Source organism: Lactuca sativa, chromosome 8, assembly GCF_002870075.4.
Source record: "Lactuca sativa cultivar Salinas chromosome 8, Lsat_Salinas_v11, whole genome shotgun sequence".
Lineage (NCBI taxonomy): Eukaryota > Viridiplantae > Streptophyta > Magnoliopsida > Asterales > Asteraceae > Lactuca > Lactuca sativa.
Window position 1 is genome coordinate 167,792,819 of NC_056630.2, and position 21,994 is coordinate 167,814,812.

Below are 21,994 nucleotides of genomic sequence, written 5' to 3' on the forward strand. Positions count from 1 at the left end.
AATGACAAACTTTTCATGAAATGATTTGATGCTATCATGGGCATGTAATGACCGGGTCTCATTCATGCTGTTATTCTTGGTTTCGAAAAGGTAGTCCGTCTAAATCTTTCCTCTGACCCAATTCTCATGATTTTCGGCAACAAACCTAAATCCAGCCTTTGCATTACTTCGTGCATCAAAGCATAAAAAGTTTCCCTGAAGGGAGTGCCATGCATTCCTCGTCTGTGTGATCATCATGAAATGGGAAGTCTGCAACTCTTTCCCTGATGTCTTTCCCGAAGATTTTCTGAGAATTCCTTCCGAACGTCTAGTCAAGTCTCGCATCGACCTAATCCCCGGAACTACCTCGTAGCCAAACCTCCGTGAGCATGATGTGTCCAAGACAACGGTCAGGACTCGATATGGTCACTACGAGTTAGTAGTGGCGCCCTTCGGTCAAACCACTTTCCCTGGTCATGTAGTAAACAAAGCAATCATACCCGCGGACCTTTCCAAAAACTAAGGCGATAAGAAATTAGTCGGCACCGGAGATATCCATAGAAACCTGTCAATTCTTGGGTCCCGTCGACTATTATCGCAGAATCACCCAGAAATTTCTTTTAGAACCATCAGACCCTTAGCTATTCTACCACATGCAGATGTACCTTCTTGTTGGAGCTTGTGTCCTGTTGAAGGCCTTATCCTAGAAAGGCATAATATGCTTTGAGAAGCACGAAATACTTCACCCGTGGTACATCGGATTTTTTTTCGAAATTCCCGCCAGAATCGGAACCGTGAACTACAAACTTTGACTATCTCAAGGACTTAGTGGTATCCATTTTGTCTTCCACGTCTTGAATCTTTAGAAGCGCCTGCCCAACGAAACCCTAGTAATCCCTTTGATGATACCGAAATCAACGAAAGACTGAACCCCCATGGAAGAACAAATTGAGATCATGGATCAAGAGATCAAGCGTATGAAAACAAAGCCGCATCCCGATAGTGAGGGTTCGCTGGAATGTCAAGCGGAGACCCGATTCCACTTGGGAGCGTGAAGACCCGAAACATTAGATTCATCCATATCTCTTTTCAATTCATGATCTATATCTTAATCTTTGAATTTCGGGACGAAATTTCCTCTAAAGGGGGGATAATGTGACAAACTGAAGTTTGTCCATCGCCGTAACCCAATTCGTCCGTAAAACCCGTCTTTAGCAATTCGTTCTGATTTCGTTTTTAGGCTAAGTTATTTAAATTTATATGTTCGTTATAATATCATGAGTGTATAAACCCTTTTTAAACTCATGTAAATGGCCCAAATTATTTATTTGAAAAATTTTAGAATCGGTCCCGCCGGGTTACGACAACTTAATCGGGTGCGACCAAAAGCCCCATTTAACGTCGGTATCGGGTAGAATTCCACCGTGCCCCAAACCCGAACCATATATAAAGTTGATTAAGCTTCATTTTGAAGCTTTTGCACTCTCTCACTACTCTCTCTCTAACCTCTCTCCTCAATCCAAACTTAAGGTCCAAAATCACCAAATTAAGGCTTCAAATCATCAAGGTAACTATCCTAGCTCCTAGTATAACATCTTTAGCCTTCAATTTCGAGTTCAAATCATGGAATAGGACCATAAACATGTGTTTACGGCCCTGGAACATTCTTGGGCCGTGAACACATAAAAGTGGGGTTTTTGAGCCTTAAAACCCTTCCAAAACACCATTGGAGCTTAGATATGGCATATAGACTTATGGGATTGGACTTAGAACACCTTAAACTCATCATTAGAGGAGTAAACATGAGTTTACTGCCCAAGAACATGCTTGGTCCGTAAACTCATTATCATGGAGAGTAAACTCATTTCCAAGTGTTTAAATGCCACTTAAACACACCGATAGCCTTGGACTAAAATCTAGAAGCAACCACAAACGAATTAGAAGCCTAAAACTTGATGAAAAAAACTCCCTAAGGAGTTCATGGCCTTAAACCCCCCAAGGATGGGTTCTTGGGCAGTAAACTCCTAAATCATGATCAAATGGTGCCCAAACTTCACCCCTTGGCTTGTAAAATAGCTTGAAATCATATGTGATTGACTAAGGACCACCAAAACACATTTTGAATATGTATACAAGAGCTTACGGCCGTAAACACATAGTTTACTGCCGTAAACTCCTCAAATGGTCCCTAAGATGCTCAAACTACTTTCCCATGCCTTGAAACCAAACCTAGAATTACCCCTCAAACGATTCAAGGCCATTTAGCACTCTAGAACACCCCACCATGAGTTTACAACCGTAAACTCATGGGGAGCAGGTCTTTAGGGCCTAAAACTCTTGTGTGAGTTTACTCTTGAAGAGTAAACTCCATATCCAAGCTATATGTGTCCATAGATGTCACCCGTGTCCCTCCAAACACTTGTAATCAAGTGTTTTCGCGACTAGAAGTGTATGTCCTCAACTAATTAATAATTCAAATCCTAATTAGATACAAATGTGTATCTTTTCATAATACATAGGAATCTTGTGCGTTTGCAAGCCCCGAACTGACGTTTAGGATCCAAACCGACGCGTTCCTCAACCGGTGAGTTCATACCCCTACCATTTTTCCGTGTTTTTCAAATGTTTTCAGGGGGGAATACAAGCAAAATTACAAGGAAATCTTGTACTTAAACTTATTTTCAGCTCAAATGTTTCATTTTATGTATGCTTTTAATATCGAAAATCATGTTAACCAATGTTTCGAATTGCAGAGTAAACTGTTAGACCAAATGCTAATTTCTTTAAAAAGTGTTATAAACTATGTTACATTTTGCAAAAGAAATCATACTAATCAAAAACTAAGATTAATACTAATAAAATACGCCCACGAATACGAATACGAATACGAATACGAATACGAATACGAATACGAATACGAATACGAATACGAATGTGAATACGAATACGGAAACGAATACGAATGCGAATACGAATACGAATAAGTATACGAATACGAATACAAATAACGAATACGAATGTAAATACGAATACGAATGCGAATACGAATACGAATAGGAATAGGTATACGAATATGAATACAAATACAAATAATGAATACGAATACGAATGCGAATACGAATACGAATACGAATAGGAATAGGTATACGAATACGAATACGAATACAAATAACGAATACAAATACGAATACAAATGTGAACCGAATACAAAAACGAATACGAATGCGAATACAAATACGAATAGGAATAAGTATACGAATACGAATACAAATAACGAATACGAATACGAATACGAATGCGAATAGGAATAGGAATACGAATACGAAAGCATGCCTTTGGATGACGCCAAGACTTCGAATATACAACTAATGTACGCCTTGAGTGTCACCAGAGTTTCGAAAATAATTCGAAAGTACGCCTTTGGACATCGACTCAGTTTCGAAAACATACGCATTTGGATGTCGACAGAGTTTCGAAGATACATCTAATGTACTCTTTTGGAAATCACCAGAACTTCGAATATACAGTTAATGTACGTTTCTGAGTGTATCCAAATATTCGAAAATACAACTAAGTATAGTAGATAATCGTTATTCGAATGTAGGGTAACTAAGTTATCAGAACACCTAATTAATACTATAAGTATGGTAGATATTAGTACATCGAAACCCGAACTAAGAACTAACCGCAACATTTAGGAAAATATGGGATTTTCCTGGGATAACATAACAACTCGTAAACAAATGGTGTAACGAATGGAAAACTAAACTAATAGGAAAATATGGGATTTTCCTAGAACAACATATCTACTCATAAATGAAATTGTGTATCGAAAGATAACTATACTGTTTTCATAAGAAACTATGGGATTTTCTTGGATAACGGCATTTTCAGAAAAACCAAAGGAAACTCGATCTTTTCAAAACTAAACCGCTTATGAACTTACCAACTTTATGCTGATTTTCAAACTGCTTGTATTCTTAGGTCAGCATTAGACAGGTACATCGCCATCTTTTGGAGAAGACGGAGCGTTTAAAAGACCTGTCTTGCTTTTGTTCACATGATATATGTGTATAACAATCGTATAACTTTACTTTCAAACAAATGTAAACAATTCTATGTAATGTAATGTTTTGTGTTTACTGTGTTACTATGCACATTGGTTATGATATTCAACATGAAGTCACCTTCGCCCCGTAACGTTTCCGCCTTGGGTTTTGGGGTGTGACACCTATGGATATTTATATGCTATGTATCTCTGTGATTACTACATGTGTATGTGTTTATTTGATATATGTTATTGTATGTTGGGCGGGGCCTATTTTACCGAGCTCAGCTCGATGCTGGGCGGGGCCCGATGCCAGACGGGGTCCGAAGCCGGGTGGGGCCTGATGATGGGCGGGGCCCACTATTTGTTATTATATAATTGGTATGTGGTATTTTGGGGGAAACTCACTAAGCTTTGTGCTTACGGTTTTCAGTTTTGGTTTCAGGTACCTCTGGTAGTAGGGGGAAGAGCTCGGGATGATTGCACGGCACACACCATGATGTTTTGCATGGGATATTACTCTGATGTTTTTGATATGGATGTTTTGGTCTATGAACATGATTAGATGTTTTTGACAAATGTTGTTTGTTTAATAAATTAAAAACGAAATTTTTGGGACCATATTTTATGTATGTTACACATAAAAGGGTCAAATCTAACATAAATATCCATGAAACCCTTAACCTTTGGACAACCCAACCATACACCCAAAAATCAAGCTAAAACATCCCACAAAGAGATCTAGAAGGTAACAACACAAGGTTTCCACTTTATACCTCAAAATGACTGCAACAAGTGGAGAGTTTCTGGATCCAAAGCATTCCTTCCAAACTAAGCACATTCATTCTTCAAACTCCTTCCAAAGAACACCAAAATCCAACTCTCCAAGCTCACCACAAGCTCACACACTCGACCTTGAAGGATAATACACGAAATTAAGGTTTTCTGGACAAGGAGACTGGTAAGGAGGTCAACTAAGGGAGTTAAGGTCTTTAAATAGGATGCAAAACCCTAAAATTAGGGTTTTCTCAAACAACGTCCAACTCATCGAGCCCCCTACACCAACTCGACGAGTTAGTCCTTAAAATACGCGCCCCAACAACTTCTAACACTTCAAGTTTATTCCATAAACTCGACGAGTTGGCCCCTAAAAAGGGAATTTATTTTCATAATTGACCTTCTAGATTCCGGATGTTACAAAAATAGCATCATCCGCATACAAAAGATGAGATAACAAAGGACCATTATTAGGGAAAGTGATACCTTGAAAAAGATGACGTTCACACACTTCTTTCAAGGAAATACTAAGACCTTCCATTGCAAGGACAAAGAGAAAAGGAAAAAGAGGATATTGTTGCCTCAACCCTCTCCTAATCTCAAACTCTTTAGTTGATGAAGACCCATTGATTAAAATAGAAGCTCTAAACTCTTTAGTTGATGAAGACCCATTGATTAAAATAGAAGCTCTACCGAAAGAGAGATAGCTTTTCATCTATTTTTCTCCATTTAACTTAAAGTCAATTGAGTTTCTTCATTAAAAAACTTTTATTGACACCCTCTATAATTATATAGTTTTTCTATCTTCTAGCTAGCTTATAAAAATCCAGTCGTTAAAAAAATAGTTAATAAAACTAACAAACTTTAACCATTACCACCTCAGAGCATGAACATAATTTTCTTCGAGGATTGTTGGATGTCCAAGATGTTTGTATCTCATTATATCGACTACATGCACAAAAAATCATTTTCAAATAAGATGATTTACAGTAGATGAAGGTTGAAGAATGTGATTGAAACCCATTTTCGTTCTTCTTAAATAAGCAGATGGCAAATTAGGGTTAATAACATCAATGCCTTCATGCAACTTGCACATCATGGCATGTTAACGGGAGAATGTAAACATTCCAACATGGTTAGATGAAATAGGGATCATATTTGCAAGATTTCATTCTTTTGGACTATATGTATCAAAATACAAGTTCAGATTATTTATTTATTTATTTTTTTAACCTGGAAAAAGGTACTAAATTTAATGCTTTTTAATTTTTAGATTGTCGTCCATAACTTCTATTGGTGAATGATGAGTTGTCAGAAAGAACAATCTTGCTTGCTTTGCTGTCTTGCCGTTTGGAACTTGGAAGTATATTCACAACCTTCATATCTTCCAAATTCTCTCCATTCAAACACCAATCGCAAAAATCGCCCATCATCAATATCGAATTTGAACTGCTGAGATGACTTCATTCTCATCGTCACCACCGCCGGCGAAGAGTCCAACACCTACAGCGCCACCACATGTGGAGAACGAGAACACCGATCCAACGCAAACGCCACTACCTCCTCCACCAGGATACGGCGTCACCGGAATTTTAAGACGATGGAGGCATGAAGACACGCTTAAAAGAGTATCTCTAGGATTGAGAGTTTTAGGTTTCGTTTTCTCGGTGCTTGCGTTCATAATCATGGCTAGTAACAAGCATGGGCGTGGGAGAAATTTCGATGAATACGAAGAGTACAGGTTCGATTTGCAATCGGAGTAGTTGTATCCACTGTTTGATTTGGGATTTCAAATGAATTTGATGATGAATTGTATGAACAGGTATGCATTGGCGATTGCGATTTTGTCAACGTTATACACAGGATTGCAATCGTGGAGGCAGATTTACGAGATGTCGAACGGAAGACAGATAATTTCCGGCCGGAATTTGGCGCTGATTGATTTCTTCGGTGATCAGGTTTGCTTGATTAATCTCATTTCATCAACTTTATATTTTTCATAAAAATTGATAGCATTGATAATTTGATATCCTCTGTTATTAGAAAGAAACGGCGTTTGACTTTGACTAATTTATACATTGACATTTATCTTATTTTCATAATATTAGTAATTATATTCATATAGTTTTCCTTTTCAAATTTGTTAATATAAATTATCGATTTTTACTTCAAAATGTATCATTCATGTTATTCATTTTTTTAAAATTAGAACAAAATAATGTGATTGATATAATCAGTTTAAAACAAAATCATGTAATTCATTTTAAAACAACTAAAAGAAAATACATTGTTTATTTGGAAACACAACGTATAAATGCATAAATACAAGTGGTTATTGAATATTATTTATTTTTTTTAGATGAATAAGAGTCTGTTTATTTCTTTTATATATTATTAAGTGTTGTGAAATAGATAGTGGTGATATAAATATATGAACAATATAATCTATTTCTTCTAAATGTCGGACTATTACTATTTTATCATTGTATATGAAAGTGCAAATAAAATGGTTTTTTGTTTTTATAACTGCTCTAATTATAGATTATAGATGAAAAGAAATATAAAAATCCCTATTCTAATAAATGAATAGTTTTAATCACCATTTGACGTGTGTCACTCTAATACAACTCTTCATTAATATTATGCCACATGTCAAAGAGATATATTAGGCAACACTTCAAAATTCAAATTTATTTTTTTAATTATATTTTAAATTTAAAGTTATAATAACTTTAAAAATTTGGTATCTTTCATAATTAATGATTTATTTAAAGTAACTGATAAATAATTTTTGAATTTTTACTATGAAAATTTAATTTATATTGTAACTGTGGTTTCCACGGGTTATAAACTAGTTTGAAATAATAAAATAAACTTGATTCATATATTGCTATATACTTAAAATATTGATATTTTAAGTTTATGAAATATTAAACATAACTAACAAAATACGACTTAAAAATTGTAAGTTTTTTGAAACTATTATGATTATATTGTTAACATATCAAGTCAAGTTATTGTTAAAAATGGTTCGTTATTTATTTTTTTTTATTTTTTTGTGTGTTTGTCAAATAAAAAAAAATAGTCTATGAGTTAGTTTTTTAAAAAGTTATTCTAACTAACACTTTAACGGTCTAATTGAATTTTTTTTAAAAAAAATCTTCTATTTACAAAAAAACTTAATTTTGAACATGCATTTTAGTTGTTTCACATATTTTTAATAACTTATCAGTTACTTTTATCAAACAATTAATTTTTCTATTAGTGTATCTATATAGTTTTCTATAAATAATTAATAATATATATTTTGGATGAATATGTATATGGTAATACACGTGACTATTCATAAATTATAACTAACAAAATAATTAAGTCAACAATAGTTGAGCAATGTCACATTCCATAAAAGTTTGTTTTTGTAATAACTCTTGTTGGTTTTTTTATTTATTTTTATTTAACCCTAATAGCTTTTTTTTTTCTTTACCAGAAGAATATTTTGTTTAATTAGAGTTCTTTTTGTAAACTTTTAAATTATAATCGTCAAATCATAAAATAAGAACTCTTGAGGTTAGACCAAACAAATTCTAAACTATAATGATTTTTATAAGATTAAAAAATCATAAAATTATAAATTATAGTAGTTATGCAATCTGGCTTTCGATGAGGAGGATAAAGAAAGTTTAGTTTTGAAAAAAAAAAAAGGGAAATTTAATAAATAAATGTTTATTATTTTCATATTTATGAAGGTTGTTATTTTTGCACAAAGTCATAAAATTACATTTGATATATAACTTATGAAACTAAATTATATATCCATTATATCATTAAATGAAACAGAAACCAACACGTAAGTGATATATAGCTTGAAAGCATCGTCATCCGAAACAAAACGTGAGAAGACATTTCATAATAATTTTAAATAAAGAAAAGGGACAAAAATAAATTGTCTTGTGTATGAGGTATTGTGGTTTATTATAATAATAATAATAATAATAATATTATTATTTAATTTAAATTTAAAGTGGACAGTTGGGTATTTGGGAGTTATGGCTGTCAAAGTTTGGTTCGAAGCTTCCAATGAATTTTGACCTTATTATAAAAAGTATTTTTTGTTTGGTATTGAACCATTCATTGTTACCTTCGTAATTTGAAATATATTCTATTGTTTAAAAAATAACATATTCTACATTCTATTTGCAGTTGTAATTAAAATTATTCTATCCATTAACAATCATTACATATTAGATGATACTAAATATGATTGAAAATATTTTGAAGCTTTATTTTATTAAAAGGTTTTTAGATATTTAATATTTGTCACAATTTCAAACATAATAGTTATAAAGGAATTCCATTCGAATAAACTTCCGAGTTAAAAAATAAGTTAGGAACCAAACGTACAAATTATCCTAAACAATAGGACCATTCGTGTAATTTACTCAAACTTTTTTTAATTATTTGTCTAGTAGAAACTTAAGTTTTACTAAAAAAAATGTTTAACCACATTATAAGATTATAATTTTTAATGTTTATTTAAACGTAGATTATAGCGTATCTATTGATATCAGCAGCCTCAGCAGCAGTACCAATGACAAACAGGATGAGGGAAGGAGCGGACAACATATTTACAGACTCTTCAGCCGCATGTATTAGCATGGAATTTCTTGCGTTCTTCATTCTCGGGTTATCAGCCATGCTCTCAGGGTACACACTAGCAAAAAAAACCTATGTGTAACATGTAATTAAAGCTCCTTTTGTGTTTTTATTATTTGTTCACTTTACAACATACATTTTGCACATATCATGCTCCACTTTACATGTAAAGAATATATATATTCAAACAGAAAACGACCAATTTGGAAGAAAAAGAAGTATAATCTTTGTTTAAACGAATTAACATACATCTTTTTATTTGATTTAACCAAAGAATATTTCCAACTTTTTATTATCTATGATACAACAAATACAATTTCCTACCAAACTAGATCACAAAACTAACTGATCCTTTGATCATTTTCCTTTCATCACCCTAGAAAAGAGTTGTAAAACAACTCATCTTCGGGTTCTTCCTTAGCGCTCGATAACGACCCGTTTTTTCCCCGGTTCTGATTCACATAAGAACTCTCCGGGAGCCCATTGCTCCCGGAGTTCTGCAACATTTGCAGTGTGTACGGGGGTTGACCACCGTTGGTGGTCAACCCCGTTGTACTCTGCAAACTACTTGAGTAGTTTGCAGATGGCCTTATGGCCATGAGTCCGTAGTTGTTATTGGTGTTACCGTTGTTAGTTGTTGGTGGTCGATTAATGGCGTAGCTCCCACTACCACGTGGTGCGGGCACATCGTGGTTGTGTTTCCCTTCATATGTTGTGATCACGGCACGTAAGTCGTGTGATGCGCGTTCTACGTGTTTTCTCACTGGACACCCGTTGAAAGTGCACTTATAGTAACTCCTATAAATAGTTACAAAAATTCAAGTTAGGAAAAGAAATTAATAATATGTCCCTATTAAGTGAAAAAGTAAGGGCACGTTAATCTATTAAGATATACATGTGTATTTTTTTTTTTTTTAACTAAATGAAGAGAAAACGATTTGGTAGAAAAAGTTAAAGAAAAGATGCTTTCCACGTGAAGTTTCCACAAGGCATTCAATGGGGAGAAAAGGGCTTTTGGGTTTGAAAAACGTTTATTAGATAAAACGTGCAAGGTTTAAAGCATGTTCAACGACTATTTAGTACAAGATTTTTGTGACTGCTGCTAAAAGTCAAGTCAAGTCAACTTTTTTTTTGGTCACTATGCAAAGATACATCAAAATGAGCAACTGTGAGAACATGGTTTTAGATATGACATAAGATTTAACAAAACTATAGATGTACCTTGGGTTTGGATTGCCTTTAACTACTTTTTGTCCATATTTCCTCCATCTATAACCATCATCAAGAATATCAATATCACTCGTGGTTTGAACCACAATCCTCGGTTCCCGAACCGTTCGACTCCCGGGACCCGAAATAGCTTCGCTCTCGGTCTCACCCTTCCTGCAAAAAACCAATTTTAAATTCATTAAGAAAAAACACATTCTTTTAAATGCATCAATAAGCTAGTTTATTATAATTCAATGTTTAACTAATAAACTAGCTTTTTGATAAACTATATTAAGATAGTTTATTGATAAGCTAACTTATAAGCTAAAAACCAAATGAAATTATAATCTAAAACTATCTTTTCAGCTAGTACGTCAGTAAGGTCTAATTCAAATTGATGTGATTTATCGATACAAACAAAACCCTAACTCAACTTACCATCTTTTTGCCTCGGGCTCGTTTTCATGGTCATCACCGGATTTACTAATTGAAGAGCCTTGCTCAAACTCATCTTCCCCAAATGATGCGGAAGAATCGAAATGATTGCTTTCAATGGGGGCTTCACTATAAGAGTTTGAAGATGATTTCTTGGCATTTTGAGGCTTTGCATGACTATGATTTCCTTTGTAAACGATTTCCGTGATATGTCCTTCTAAGTTTCTTTCAACTTTCTTCTTTGTTGGGCAATTAGGGAACGTACATTTGTAATAACTTCTAGGGTTTTCGCTTCCTTTGACTTGTTTTTGACCGTATTTTCTCCAATTGTAACCATCTTCTAATCTTGTTTGATCTTTAACGGCTTGAGATGGATCAGAAACGTATTGGGTTTGGACCGATTGTGTTGATTCGGACTTATTTTTGTTGATTTCTGATGTGAAATCAGTTTGTTTTCCCCATTGTTGTGGTTGAGTTTTTACTTGTTCTTCCTTTACAAAACCAAAAACACATCGAATTATAAATGGGAATTCATTCTCACTTCTCAATTACAAAAAACAATTTGTTACGTGTTTCCATGTAACGTAATGGGCCAAAAAATTATGTCCCACCAAAAAAAGTTAAACAAAATGGAAACAAACAATATTAAGCAAGACAAGAGTATACGTCATCACTTGTACTTTTGTTTATCATGTACTTCAAATAAAATGGGAAATTATGTCATGTATATCCAAAAAAGTACACAAAATAAAAGATTAAGATTAAATACCATCTTGATTGAAGCCATGGAAGCAAGAGGCCTTGCTTGTGATTGAAATGAAAAGTTAGAATAAGTTCTTTCTTCATCCTTGAAATCCAAACCAGAAAAGCTTCCGGTTGTCGGAGATGGAACAATCTGCAAAAATCAACACCACAATTATTAATTATCCCAGTTGTTGAAGATGATCAAACCCATCTACAAAAATGAAAACTTTATCTATAAAAGGAAGAGAATCTTACATTCGAATTGAAAGGGAAGAAAGGAGAATCCAAGAACTGGTTTTGGTTCAACCCAGTTGGTGTAGAAAGGAAAGCAGACGGAGAGAACGGCGTCGGAGTTGGTTTTGGACTTTCGCCACCACCGCCGCCGCCGCCGCCGCCGCCACTGAAGAACCCCCAATTGGGATCTTCGCCGGTATTAGAAGCAATAAGATCACTGAAAGACGTCGAGAAAGAGAAAGGTGGGTACTGAGAAGTCGTAGTGGAAGTATTCAAGCTGCCACCAGAGGAAGCCATGGGAATTATTGAAGAAAATTTTGGGGATTTTGTTTGGTTTTTCAGTTGAATGATTCGTGGTTTCGTTTTTTATGAATTGAAAATGGATATTTAAGGGGGATGTGAAGGAGAGAGATGGTGTCGGGTTCTCGGAAGGTAAAGAAGAAGAAGCAGAAAGAAATATTGAGGTTTTTGACCGTGGAAAATTTTGGATGGTCAAAGCTTGTGGGTTTGACTTGGACATGGCGGCTCAAGTAGAATTGGCAATGTTGGAGGAGAACCCTCATCTTTGGATTAGTTTGTGAAAATGGGACTAAACTTTCAAAACTTGTACGATTTAACCCTTCTATTTTCTCCAGACATCGGGGAAATGCATGAAAAAAAGCTCTATGATTTCTTTATCACCCCAAAATTGAGATGGTTTAACGTTTCAATCAATTGAATAAAAAATAATAATGAATAATATTGAGATATATGGTCTACTATTTAGCCTAATGATTGTGAAAAATAAATATTATATCCTATATTCAAAGGAAAAAACAAGATATAATGAGTATGTATTTAAATCTTACACAATTAATGAAAATATATGGTTGTAAAATGACAAAATTGATATAAACCTCAATGGAATTTTATAAAATTATAGATTTATATATGATAATATGTTTTTAAATTTATACATTTGATAATTTTAGATGAAATATATGATCATATATAGTTTAGTGATCAGAATACAAAACATTGTTGATATTAATTCTATATGACCGGACATCAATCAAGTATTTATTTATGTATTCTTTGTATTTACTTATAACATTATGAAAACAACGTTAAGTAAAGAGAAATTAAATTACCTCCTATTATTTATGCCTATAGGTCATAGTAATTACTACTTATTAAAATTATAACAAATCACCGTTCAATTTAATTTAATTTGATATATTTTAATATAACTTTAATGATTTAGTTAAAAAAAAATATGAAATGATGACACTTGTCAAAATTTTATTGGATATAAACATTTATAGGTATGAAAAATAGAAAACAATTTAATTTCTCTTAAATGATTAACCATATTTCAAGTGATTAAACAAATTATCAGTAAAGTGCCATATTTCAAGTGATTAAACAAATTATCAGTAAAGTGCCGTATATTTTTGGTTATAAATAAGACTTCTTCATATATTTCATATAAAAACTAATGTAGTGACGTAAAATTGGAAAACATATAAAATATTATTGTATAAATCCTGATATATATATATATATATATATATATATATATATATATATATATATATATATATATATATATATATATATATATATATATATATATATATATATATATATGTAGCTTTTTCCGTTTATATTATCAATTATACAATTTTTCTTTATCTAATATATGTCAATATTGATATTTTTAGAGGCTAACGCTCAGTTTTTAATCAAATTACTCTTTCAATATCCTTTTTTATCATTGTTGTAAAAAAGACGGTTTACATATCTACTTATTTTATCTTATAGACTTGTACAAGTTACGGGTTTAAGTTGATTAGTTAAGACGGTCTAATATGTTAGTTGACAAATTTGTGTCCAAATTATTGAATTGAAAAACAAAAACTTTATCGATTGGTGATAGATTGACGTTCATCAAAGCGGTGATGAGGAGTATGACTTCCTATTATATGTCTTTCTTTAAGTTTCCAGACACAGTTTTGGGAGAAAAAAATCCAATGGATTGCGTGGAAAAAGATCGTGGCTACCAAGGATACCATAAGTTTGGGTGTAGGAAGTTTTTTTTCTCTTTAAATAGAGCTCTCATTTTAAAATCAATCTGGAAGTATTTTGAACAATCAAATAATCTTTGAGTTCACGTTATAAACGCTATTCATGGTGGTGGTTCTAGTTTTTTTTTAATAGAATGGGAGGGTATAGTAGTATTTAGATTTCTATATCTCGGGCTATTGATCATCTTTCAAGTTATGGAATGGATTTAAAGAAGTTTTGTAAGATTAAGGTGGGGAATGGTCAAAATAGAGTTGGTATCCGTTTGGCTTAATGGAGCAAGGTAATTAGTGCTTTGCATTAGTTCTATTTTACATCGGATAAAGATCACCTTTTATGGGTTTTGGATATGATCGGAGCTTTTTCGATCGCTTCTACTCTTGGACTTGTTTCTTGGACTCGTTTTTTATGATCACGTCACGAGGTGGAACAATTTTACCACCTCTTTGTGAGTTGCTCGTCTCTTCAATAGTTATGGAGAAGAATAGTAATGTGGTGGGAGATTGATATTCCACAATTGTTTTTGGTAAATAGCCTTATTACTTGGGCGAACGAAACCTCTTTATCGGCGATCAATAAAAAGATATTTCATGCGGTCATCATTGGTATCCTTTGGAGTATGTGGCATTACAGAAACAAGTTGATTTTGGAACGGAAAAACCAAGAAAAGATGTCATTTTTGATGACATAGTGTCTAAGTCTTTCATTTGGATTTGCAATAGACGTAAGAACTCTAAGATGTCATGGGAGTATCGGTTATGTAATCTCGATATAGCTACTTTGTAATTTTCTAGCTACTTGCTATTTTGTGTTATTATTATTATTGTTTTTCATACGTTTATGGCATTCAAAAAAAAATGGTCTAATATGTTGATTGTGGTAATATAACGTCAAGGGGTGATAGAGCTTAATTCAAAGATGTAGGTTGTTTTTGCAATTTAATGTCAGGTGTACTTTCATTTTCGTCCAATCAGTTTTCCCTTTTCTAAGTAAAAGATTGAAATTGTATTTTGGTGATTTCTTTTTAGGTCTGGATAGACTATTTTTTTCTAATGAAATATAGTCTAATTAAATATTTTAATATTTTAGTGTTCATAAAAATTAAATATGTATAATATTTTAATACTTACAACAATAATTTTAACATATTTTATATTGAAATATTCTCAAACATATAATGTTAGAATATATTGCATATTCTATTTTTACGAACACAATATTAGAATATTTCAATAAAAAAATTTGATCTTACGGTCTCGCAAAATTATGTCCGTCTCAAATGAACTCTTATATATATATATATATATATATATATATATATATATATATATATATATATATATGTATGTATGGAAAAATTCAATAAAAAATCATTATTATTCAAGGAACCAAGGGAAAAAATCCAAAACATCAGAATTTGAAGCGGTCAACGACCTAAAAATGGTTGTAGATATGTATATTGGGCGCACATGCACCAGATTATACAAAAAAATTCACTTCCTTCTTTTAGTTTTATTTTTTTAGGCCATGCTTTTTGTCGAAAAAAAAAACGAATATACAATTGTTCATGACTTTTCGTCATTTTTAAATAGAGATCTATATTGATATATAAAAAACGATTTCTTTTTTTTAAAGCAAAACCTACTTTATTTTTTTTAAGTTAAGGTCTATTTTTGAAGGAGAGTATTTCGGCTAAAAAGCTTGCCGGGGTGCCCGTTTATTCCACTTTATTCCGATTCAGGAGAGTATTTCGGCTGAAAAGCTGGCCGACATCTATATCAGGGAGGTGGTGGTGCGGCACGGGGTGCCAGTGTCGGTGATTTCGGACAGGGATGTTCGGTTCACTTCCAGGTTTTGGAAGAAATTCCACGATGAGCTGGGTACTCGTCTACATTTTAGCACCGCCTTTCACCCTCATACGGATGGTCAGGGCGAGCGGACCATCCAGACTCTGGAGGATATGCTGCGAGCATGCGTGTTAGACTTTGGAGGTAGTTGGGATACCTACCTTCCTTTGGCAGAGTTCTCCTATAACAATAGTTACCATGCGAGTATCGATCGTCCTCCCTTTGAGATGTTATACAGGAGGAAGTGTAGGGGCCTAATATGCTGGGGCGAGGTTGGTCAGAGGGTCATGGGGAGCGCCGATGTAGTGCTCAAGACGATAGAAAGTATTCAGCAGGTCAGGAGCAGGCTTCAGACTGCTCAGAGTCGGTAGAAAAGCTATGCCGATAAGCGTCGATCAGACCTGAAGTTCTAGGTCGGGGATATGGTTCTCCTGAAGGTGTCGCCATGGAAGAACGTTATCTGATTCAGGAAACGGGGCAAATTGGGCCCCAAGTACATTGGACCGTTCAGGGTTATAGCCCGGGTGGGCAAGGTGGCGTATAGGCTGGATCTGCCAGCCGAACTCAGTCATATCCACAACACTTTCCACGTTTCCCAGCTGTAAAAGTGCCTGGTGGACGACTCGGCAGTGGTGCCCTTGGAAGAGATTCAGGTTGATGGCAACCTGAACTACGTTGAGCGACCTGTGGCGATCCTCGACCAGAAGTCAAAGGATATGAGGAACAAGAGAGTGGAACTCGTGAAGGTGCAATGACAGCATTGGAAGGGCTCGGAATGGACTTGGGAGCCGGTGGACGATATGATGGAACACTACCCAGAGCTGTTTCAGGAACGAGCAGCAGACTTCGAGGACGAAGTCTAAAATAAGTTGGGGAGATTTGTAGCACCTGTTTCTTGGTATGTATTTCTTTTTATTTTTATCTAAGTATTTTGCATTTTTGGCCTTGGACTCGGCGAGTTGAAGGACCAACTCGCCAAGTAGAAGCGGGATGGGACGCGGGATTTAAGCGATGGACTCGATGAGTCGGGTCCCGGACTCGACGAGTAGACTCTGTCTAGAAAAAAACCGTAATCCGAGGGTTTGCACCCTATTTAAACAAATGTTATGTCGGCCACTGTAACGCCTGTGTTTCCGGGCTTGCCATTTTTAGCAATGTAATAGTCTAGGTTAACCTTTGTAACCCGTTTTGAAATAATAGAAGTATATTATTTGAGTATTATGTGTTTTGTGCTTAATTGCTTAATTATGTGGTTTGATTAATTAAGAATAAAAATAAGCGTCAAAATTTAAGTGTAAAATAAACTTGATATCTTTGGTTGATGTTGTAGTAGTTGAAACGAGGTTTCCGAATATATATAGAACGCCCAAATCTGACTTCGTATGAAGAAATTATGATTTATCGAAGTTTTGGCTTAGCGGTGTGCAGCCCGAAATACTCTATTTGAGATCGAGCGGTTTTTAGTCGAATCGATCTAAACGAGAATCTAAGATCTCGTTGTTGGTATCGAAGCGATGAAAAGTTAGGCGAGAACGGACGTCAAACGAAGAAGTTATGAATTTATAACGAAGTTTTTCTGTCCCGGCCTATTAAAAATAAATAATAAAAATAAATTTAAAATTAGCCAACGGAGTCTAAACGAAAGTTATAGAGCGTAGTCTCACCTTCGCATGGATATAAAGAACCTCGAAAACGGAGTTCGTATGAAGAAGTTATGAATTTCCGAAGTTTATTAAATAATTTGTATTTAAATTTAATCTTTAATTCGGATGATTATCTGAAGGAGTCACCGATTTGATCCGAAGTACGCCCCGCATACACCGAGGGATGTCGACACTCACACTCGAGCACTTCGGATACGTAAGAAGTGACGATTTCGGAGCAGTACGCCCCGCGTACTCCGAGGCTCCAGCCTCCTATAAATAGGATGCGAGGGCAGCCGAGTTCTTTTGCTTTTTTCTCTCTTCTCTCTCCCGTTTTGCATTGATTTGCGTGCCAGAAATACCCCGAAGCCCAGGTATTATTCCCGAGTCCCGAAGCAAGTCCCGAGATCCCGAAGATCCCGAGAAGTGCGGTTCCCGAGCCGAAGCTCTGCCCGAGAGAAGTTCGATTTTTGTGAAGATCTTCCAGATCTGCTGAGAATTACTACTTCTGCAAGTCGTAGTGCTGTCCGATCATCTTCTGATCAAGTGAGTGTATACTACCTTTCATAAACACGATAATAATACAAGTATGGTTTGAGTGTATTAAGTATATTGTTGTTTATATGTGTGAATGTGTATTCACTTTCTTCTATCTCATAGATATGATTTATTCTCTATGAAATACGTGTTATGTGTGTGTGTGTCTCATCTGTTATGTGGAATATGTATTGATTAAAGCATGCTATACAGGTTTTTAAACTATGTATAAAAATGTATATTTTTATCTACTAATATGTTGGGTAGAACATGGGTAGATAGTTGGTGTGTAATAAACAGATGAGAGGCCTCGTTGTTGTTTGATTTAGTCATCTAGCGGAGTTTAGATGACGACCACGGACTTTTCTAGATAGTCTTGTGGAAACATTAGCAGGTTCGCCACCTGTAGGTGTTAATGAACTTGGGTGTTCATTCGCTGTACTCCATCCCCCTCATGGTTGCCTTATTTGACTTATATTGCTGAGGAACCCCCGAAGCATGTGTTGTCGCCCCGATGAAATATTCTTAGACTAGGTCCCTTATGTTAGTTGTTTTAGGGACATAAAGTGAGAATAACGGGAGTGGGTAATTGGGAAATTGTTGGTTGGTGAAAATTAAATATGATTATTTATTGTGGGTTGAAAACCCTATATGCTCACCAGGCTCCCAAGCCTGACCCACTCAGTTTTATTTGTATTACAGGAAGTGGCGCGAGGGCATAAGATAGACGAACCAACAAGTTGTTTTGTTTACAAGTCTGTATATGTATATATTTTTTGAATGACTTGTAATGTTATCGTTTATGCTTATTGGTCTGTATCGGAACATGACACCCCGAGTTTTGATTATATAATGAAAAATACATTTCTTTTATGAAATGCTTTGGTAAACATTGTTTTATCATGTTTTGTTTTTGGGAACAAATTCCGCAACTCTTTCAAATCAAAAGGATTTACTCTGAAATTATTTTAAAAGCATAAATGAAAATCGGTCTTTTCTGGCCGAGATTTTGGGGATGTCACAGTTGGTATCAGAGCATTAGTTTAAGCGAACTAGGAATTTGTAGGATTTCTAGACTTAAACTTAGAATGCTAAGTGAAGTTTTGAGATGTGTGTTTGTTATGTTTTAGACACGAGCACTGGTTTATTTTAGGAAAGTTGCCTAAAATGCTTTTATGTGCTAAATGTTGTATGTTGCCACATATGATATTATTTGTTCGGATCTATGGTCTGTTGCCGACCGGATCTAGAAACTTTATGTGTGTAGGATTCTAAGTGTACGTCTACGATATTAGAACTAGCATGTAAACATTTCAGAGTGATAAGGATGATTTGAATATCTATCGTGATTGAGGATCTAATTTCACCTTATTCGGTGTGTAGATCAAAATGGTGAGAACAAGAAGTGGAGTTGGAAATGCTGACGAAAACAGGAATCAACCACCAGTGATTGAACGAATACCTGTCGTAGCAGCAACACCTGAGCCAATAACCATGGATGGTGTGCAAATGATGATTCAGACGATGTTGGATCGTCAGATGGATAAAAATAGATGGTTGCTTCAACAGAATCGTGAAGAACTGTCAATTCGTGTGGAAGAGCCTGAATTAAATGAAGGGCACTCGGAAGGTGGAAACTTCAGTGGGTTTGTGGGTCAAGCCAACCCACCGATAGTTAGGCAAAACAACCATGATGGAAGGAATGATGGAATGGGATGCAAGTACAAAGACTTTCTAACTTGCAAACCATCGACCTTCAATGGAAAGGAGGATCCGATTGGGGTTATGGATTGGATCTCCGAAATGGAGTTAGCCTTCATGACTTGTGGCTGCAGAGGCAAGTTGCAGACTATCTATGCAGTGTGTCAGTTCCGAGGTGGAGCCGTTCGTTGGTGGAATACTCTAGGGAAGACGTTAAGCCCTAATAAGCCACTACAATTGACATGGGCAGAGTTCTTGGTGCAGTTCAAGCGCAAGTTCTGCTCGGCTCAAAATCTGTTGGAACTAGAGAACAAGTTTCTGACATTGACGAAAGGCAGCATGTCAGTTGATGAATACACCAATAACTTCACCGATAAGATGGAGTTTGCCTTGCGTATCGTCCCAGATGAGTTGACAAACGTGGACAGGTATGCGAAGGGACTCCCATGGGAGTATGAGGTGCCAGTACGTCAGGCACATACTCTAGAGGCAGCTATCTGGGCTGCCAAGTCTGTTGAGAACATGATAAAGGGAAGAACCACCGACAAGGTTGAGGTTGGTGAGAAGAGAAAGTTTGAGGGAACATTTGGTTCCGTTAAGAAAAGCAAATTTTCGAAATCTGATTCGAAAAAGTTTGGAGGAAAAGGAGGCGAAGTGAAGTGGTGTGATAAGTGTAAGAAGAAGCACTTTGGGAAATGTAGCGAGGATGTAACCTGCTACAAGTGTGGAAAGGTTGGAAATTTTGCCAATGAGTGTCCGAACAACAAAAGGATGTGTTTTGGTTGTAATGAAGAGGGGCATATTTTGAAAGACTGTCCGAAGAAGAAGGAGGCAGCAAAGCCCAACATTCCACCAAAGCCGAAGGCGAGAGCCTTCCAGATGACAATTGAGGCCGCGAAAGATGAAGCTGATGTCGCTTCAGGTACCTTTCTCGTAAACGAATTACCTGCTCAAATTTTGTTTGATTCTGGAGCCAACTACTCCTTTATTTCGCATGAGTTTGGTAGAAAACTAGCTTTGCCTGTTAATAGACTAGATAATTCTTTATTAGTCGAAGTTGCTAGTGGAAAGTTTGTACCTGTTAGCCATCGTATGAAAGACGTCTTAATCGACCTTAATGGGAATAAGTTTCACGAGGAATTATTGCCTATCGAACTAAATGGTTTCGACATCGTGTTGGGAATGGATTGGTTTAGCGCCAATGATGCCGAAATTTTGTGCAAGAAGAAGATAGTTAAAGTAAACCCGCCTGGGAAGGATTCATTTATGGTGTACGGGGACAAACGACGAGTAAATTCTGGGATCATTTCTCTAATGAAAGCCAGAAAGTGTTTGACCAAGGGATGTACATCATATTTAGCATTCGTGATTGATGCTAAGAAGGAAAAGAAGATGATGCAGAATATTCCAGTGGTGTGTGATTATCCGGAAGTATTTCCTGAAGATCTTCCTGGATTACCACCTGATAGACAAGTGGAGTTCAGAATAGACTTGCTACCAGCAACCACGCCAATAGCAAAAGCACCTTACCGATTAGCACCGACGGAGATGAAGGAGCTGATGATGCAACTTCAGGAGTTATTGGACAAAGGTTTCATTCGACCTAGTTCATCGCCCTGGGGAGCTCCGGTATTATTTGTGAAGAAGAAAGATGGAAGTATGAGAATGTGCATTGATTACAGAGAGCTGAATAAGGCAACAATAAAGAATAGATATCCGTTGCCGAGGATTGATGACCTATTTGATCAATTGCAAGGTTCGAGCTATTTCTCGAAGATCGATCTTAGGTCAGGATATCATCGGCTAAAAGTAAGAGAGCAAGATATCGAGAAGACTGCATTCAGAACTAGATATGGACACTACGAGTTCTTGGTTATGTCGTTTGGACTAACCAATGCTCCAACAATGTTTATGGATTTGATGAATAGGGTTTGTAATCCGTTCCTTGATAAATCTGTGATAGTGTTCATAGACGACATTCTGATTTACTCGAAAAGCCAAGAGGAGCATGGCAGACACTTGCGAGAAGTGTTAGAAGTCTTGAAGAAGGAGAAGCTGTATGCAAAGTTCTCTAAGTGTGATTTTTGGATTCGTGAAGTCCAATTCTTGGGTCACGTGGTCAA

At 35.5% G+C, this 21,994-nt stretch overlaps 2 protein-coding genes across 2 annotated transcripts; one reads left to right on the top strand and one right to left on the bottom strand.

Moving 5' to 3' along the window:
• The first annotated feature begins 6,063 nt into the window (after window positions 1-6,063).
• On the top strand, window positions 6,064-9,701 carry LOC111917579 (CASP-like protein 4B1). Its single transcript, XM_023913245.3, has 3 exons — window positions 6,064-6,545; window positions 6,627-6,762; window positions 9,348-9,701. Exons 1-3 carry the CDS (start codon window positions 6,262-6,264, stop codon window positions 9,537-9,539), a joined length of 612 nt encoding a protein of 203 aa, XP_023769013.1. The 5' UTR covers window positions 6,064-6,261; the 3' UTR covers window positions 9,540-9,701.
• Window positions 9,684-12,508, bottom strand: LOC111917576 (probable WRKY transcription factor 26). Its single transcript, XM_023913244.3, has 5 exons — window positions 12,101-12,508; window positions 11,871-11,996; window positions 11,105-11,592; window positions 10,679-10,840; window positions 9,684-10,255 (listed from the first exon to the last, which is right to left on the bottom strand). The coding sequence occupies exons 1-5, from the start codon at window positions 12,374-12,376 to the stop codon at window positions 9,829-9,831; spliced, it is 1,479 nt and encodes a 492-aa protein (XP_023769012.2). The 5' UTR covers window positions 12,377-12,508; the 3' UTR covers window positions 9,684-9,828.
• Between the last annotated feature and the right edge of the window lie 9,486 nt (window positions 12,509-21,994).

Coding starts and splice junctions, on each gene's coding strand:
- LOC111917579 (XM_023913245.3), top strand. CDS start 6,262: ATGACTTCATTCTCATCGTCACCACCGCCGGCGAAGAGTCCAACACCT. Junction 6,546..6,626: donor GATGAATACGAAGAGTACAG/GTTCGATTTGCA, acceptor TTGTATGAACAG/GTATGCATTGGCGATTGCGA. Junction 6,763..9,347: donor TTGATTTCTTCGGTGATCAG/GTTTGCTTGATT, acceptor ATTTAAACGTAG/ATTATAGCGTATCTATTGAT.
- LOC111917576 (XM_023913244.3), bottom strand. CDS start 12,376: ATGGCTTCCTCTGGTGGCAGCTTGAATACTTCCACTACGACTTCTCAG. Junction 11,997..12,100: donor TCTTCCCTTTCAATTCGAAT/GTAAGATTCTCT, acceptor TGATTTTTGCAG/ATTGTTCCATCTCCGACAAC. Junction 10,841..11,104: donor GAGCCCGAGGCAAAAAGATG/GTAAGTTGAGTT, acceptor GGTTTTTTGCAG/GAAGGGTGAGACCGAGAGCG.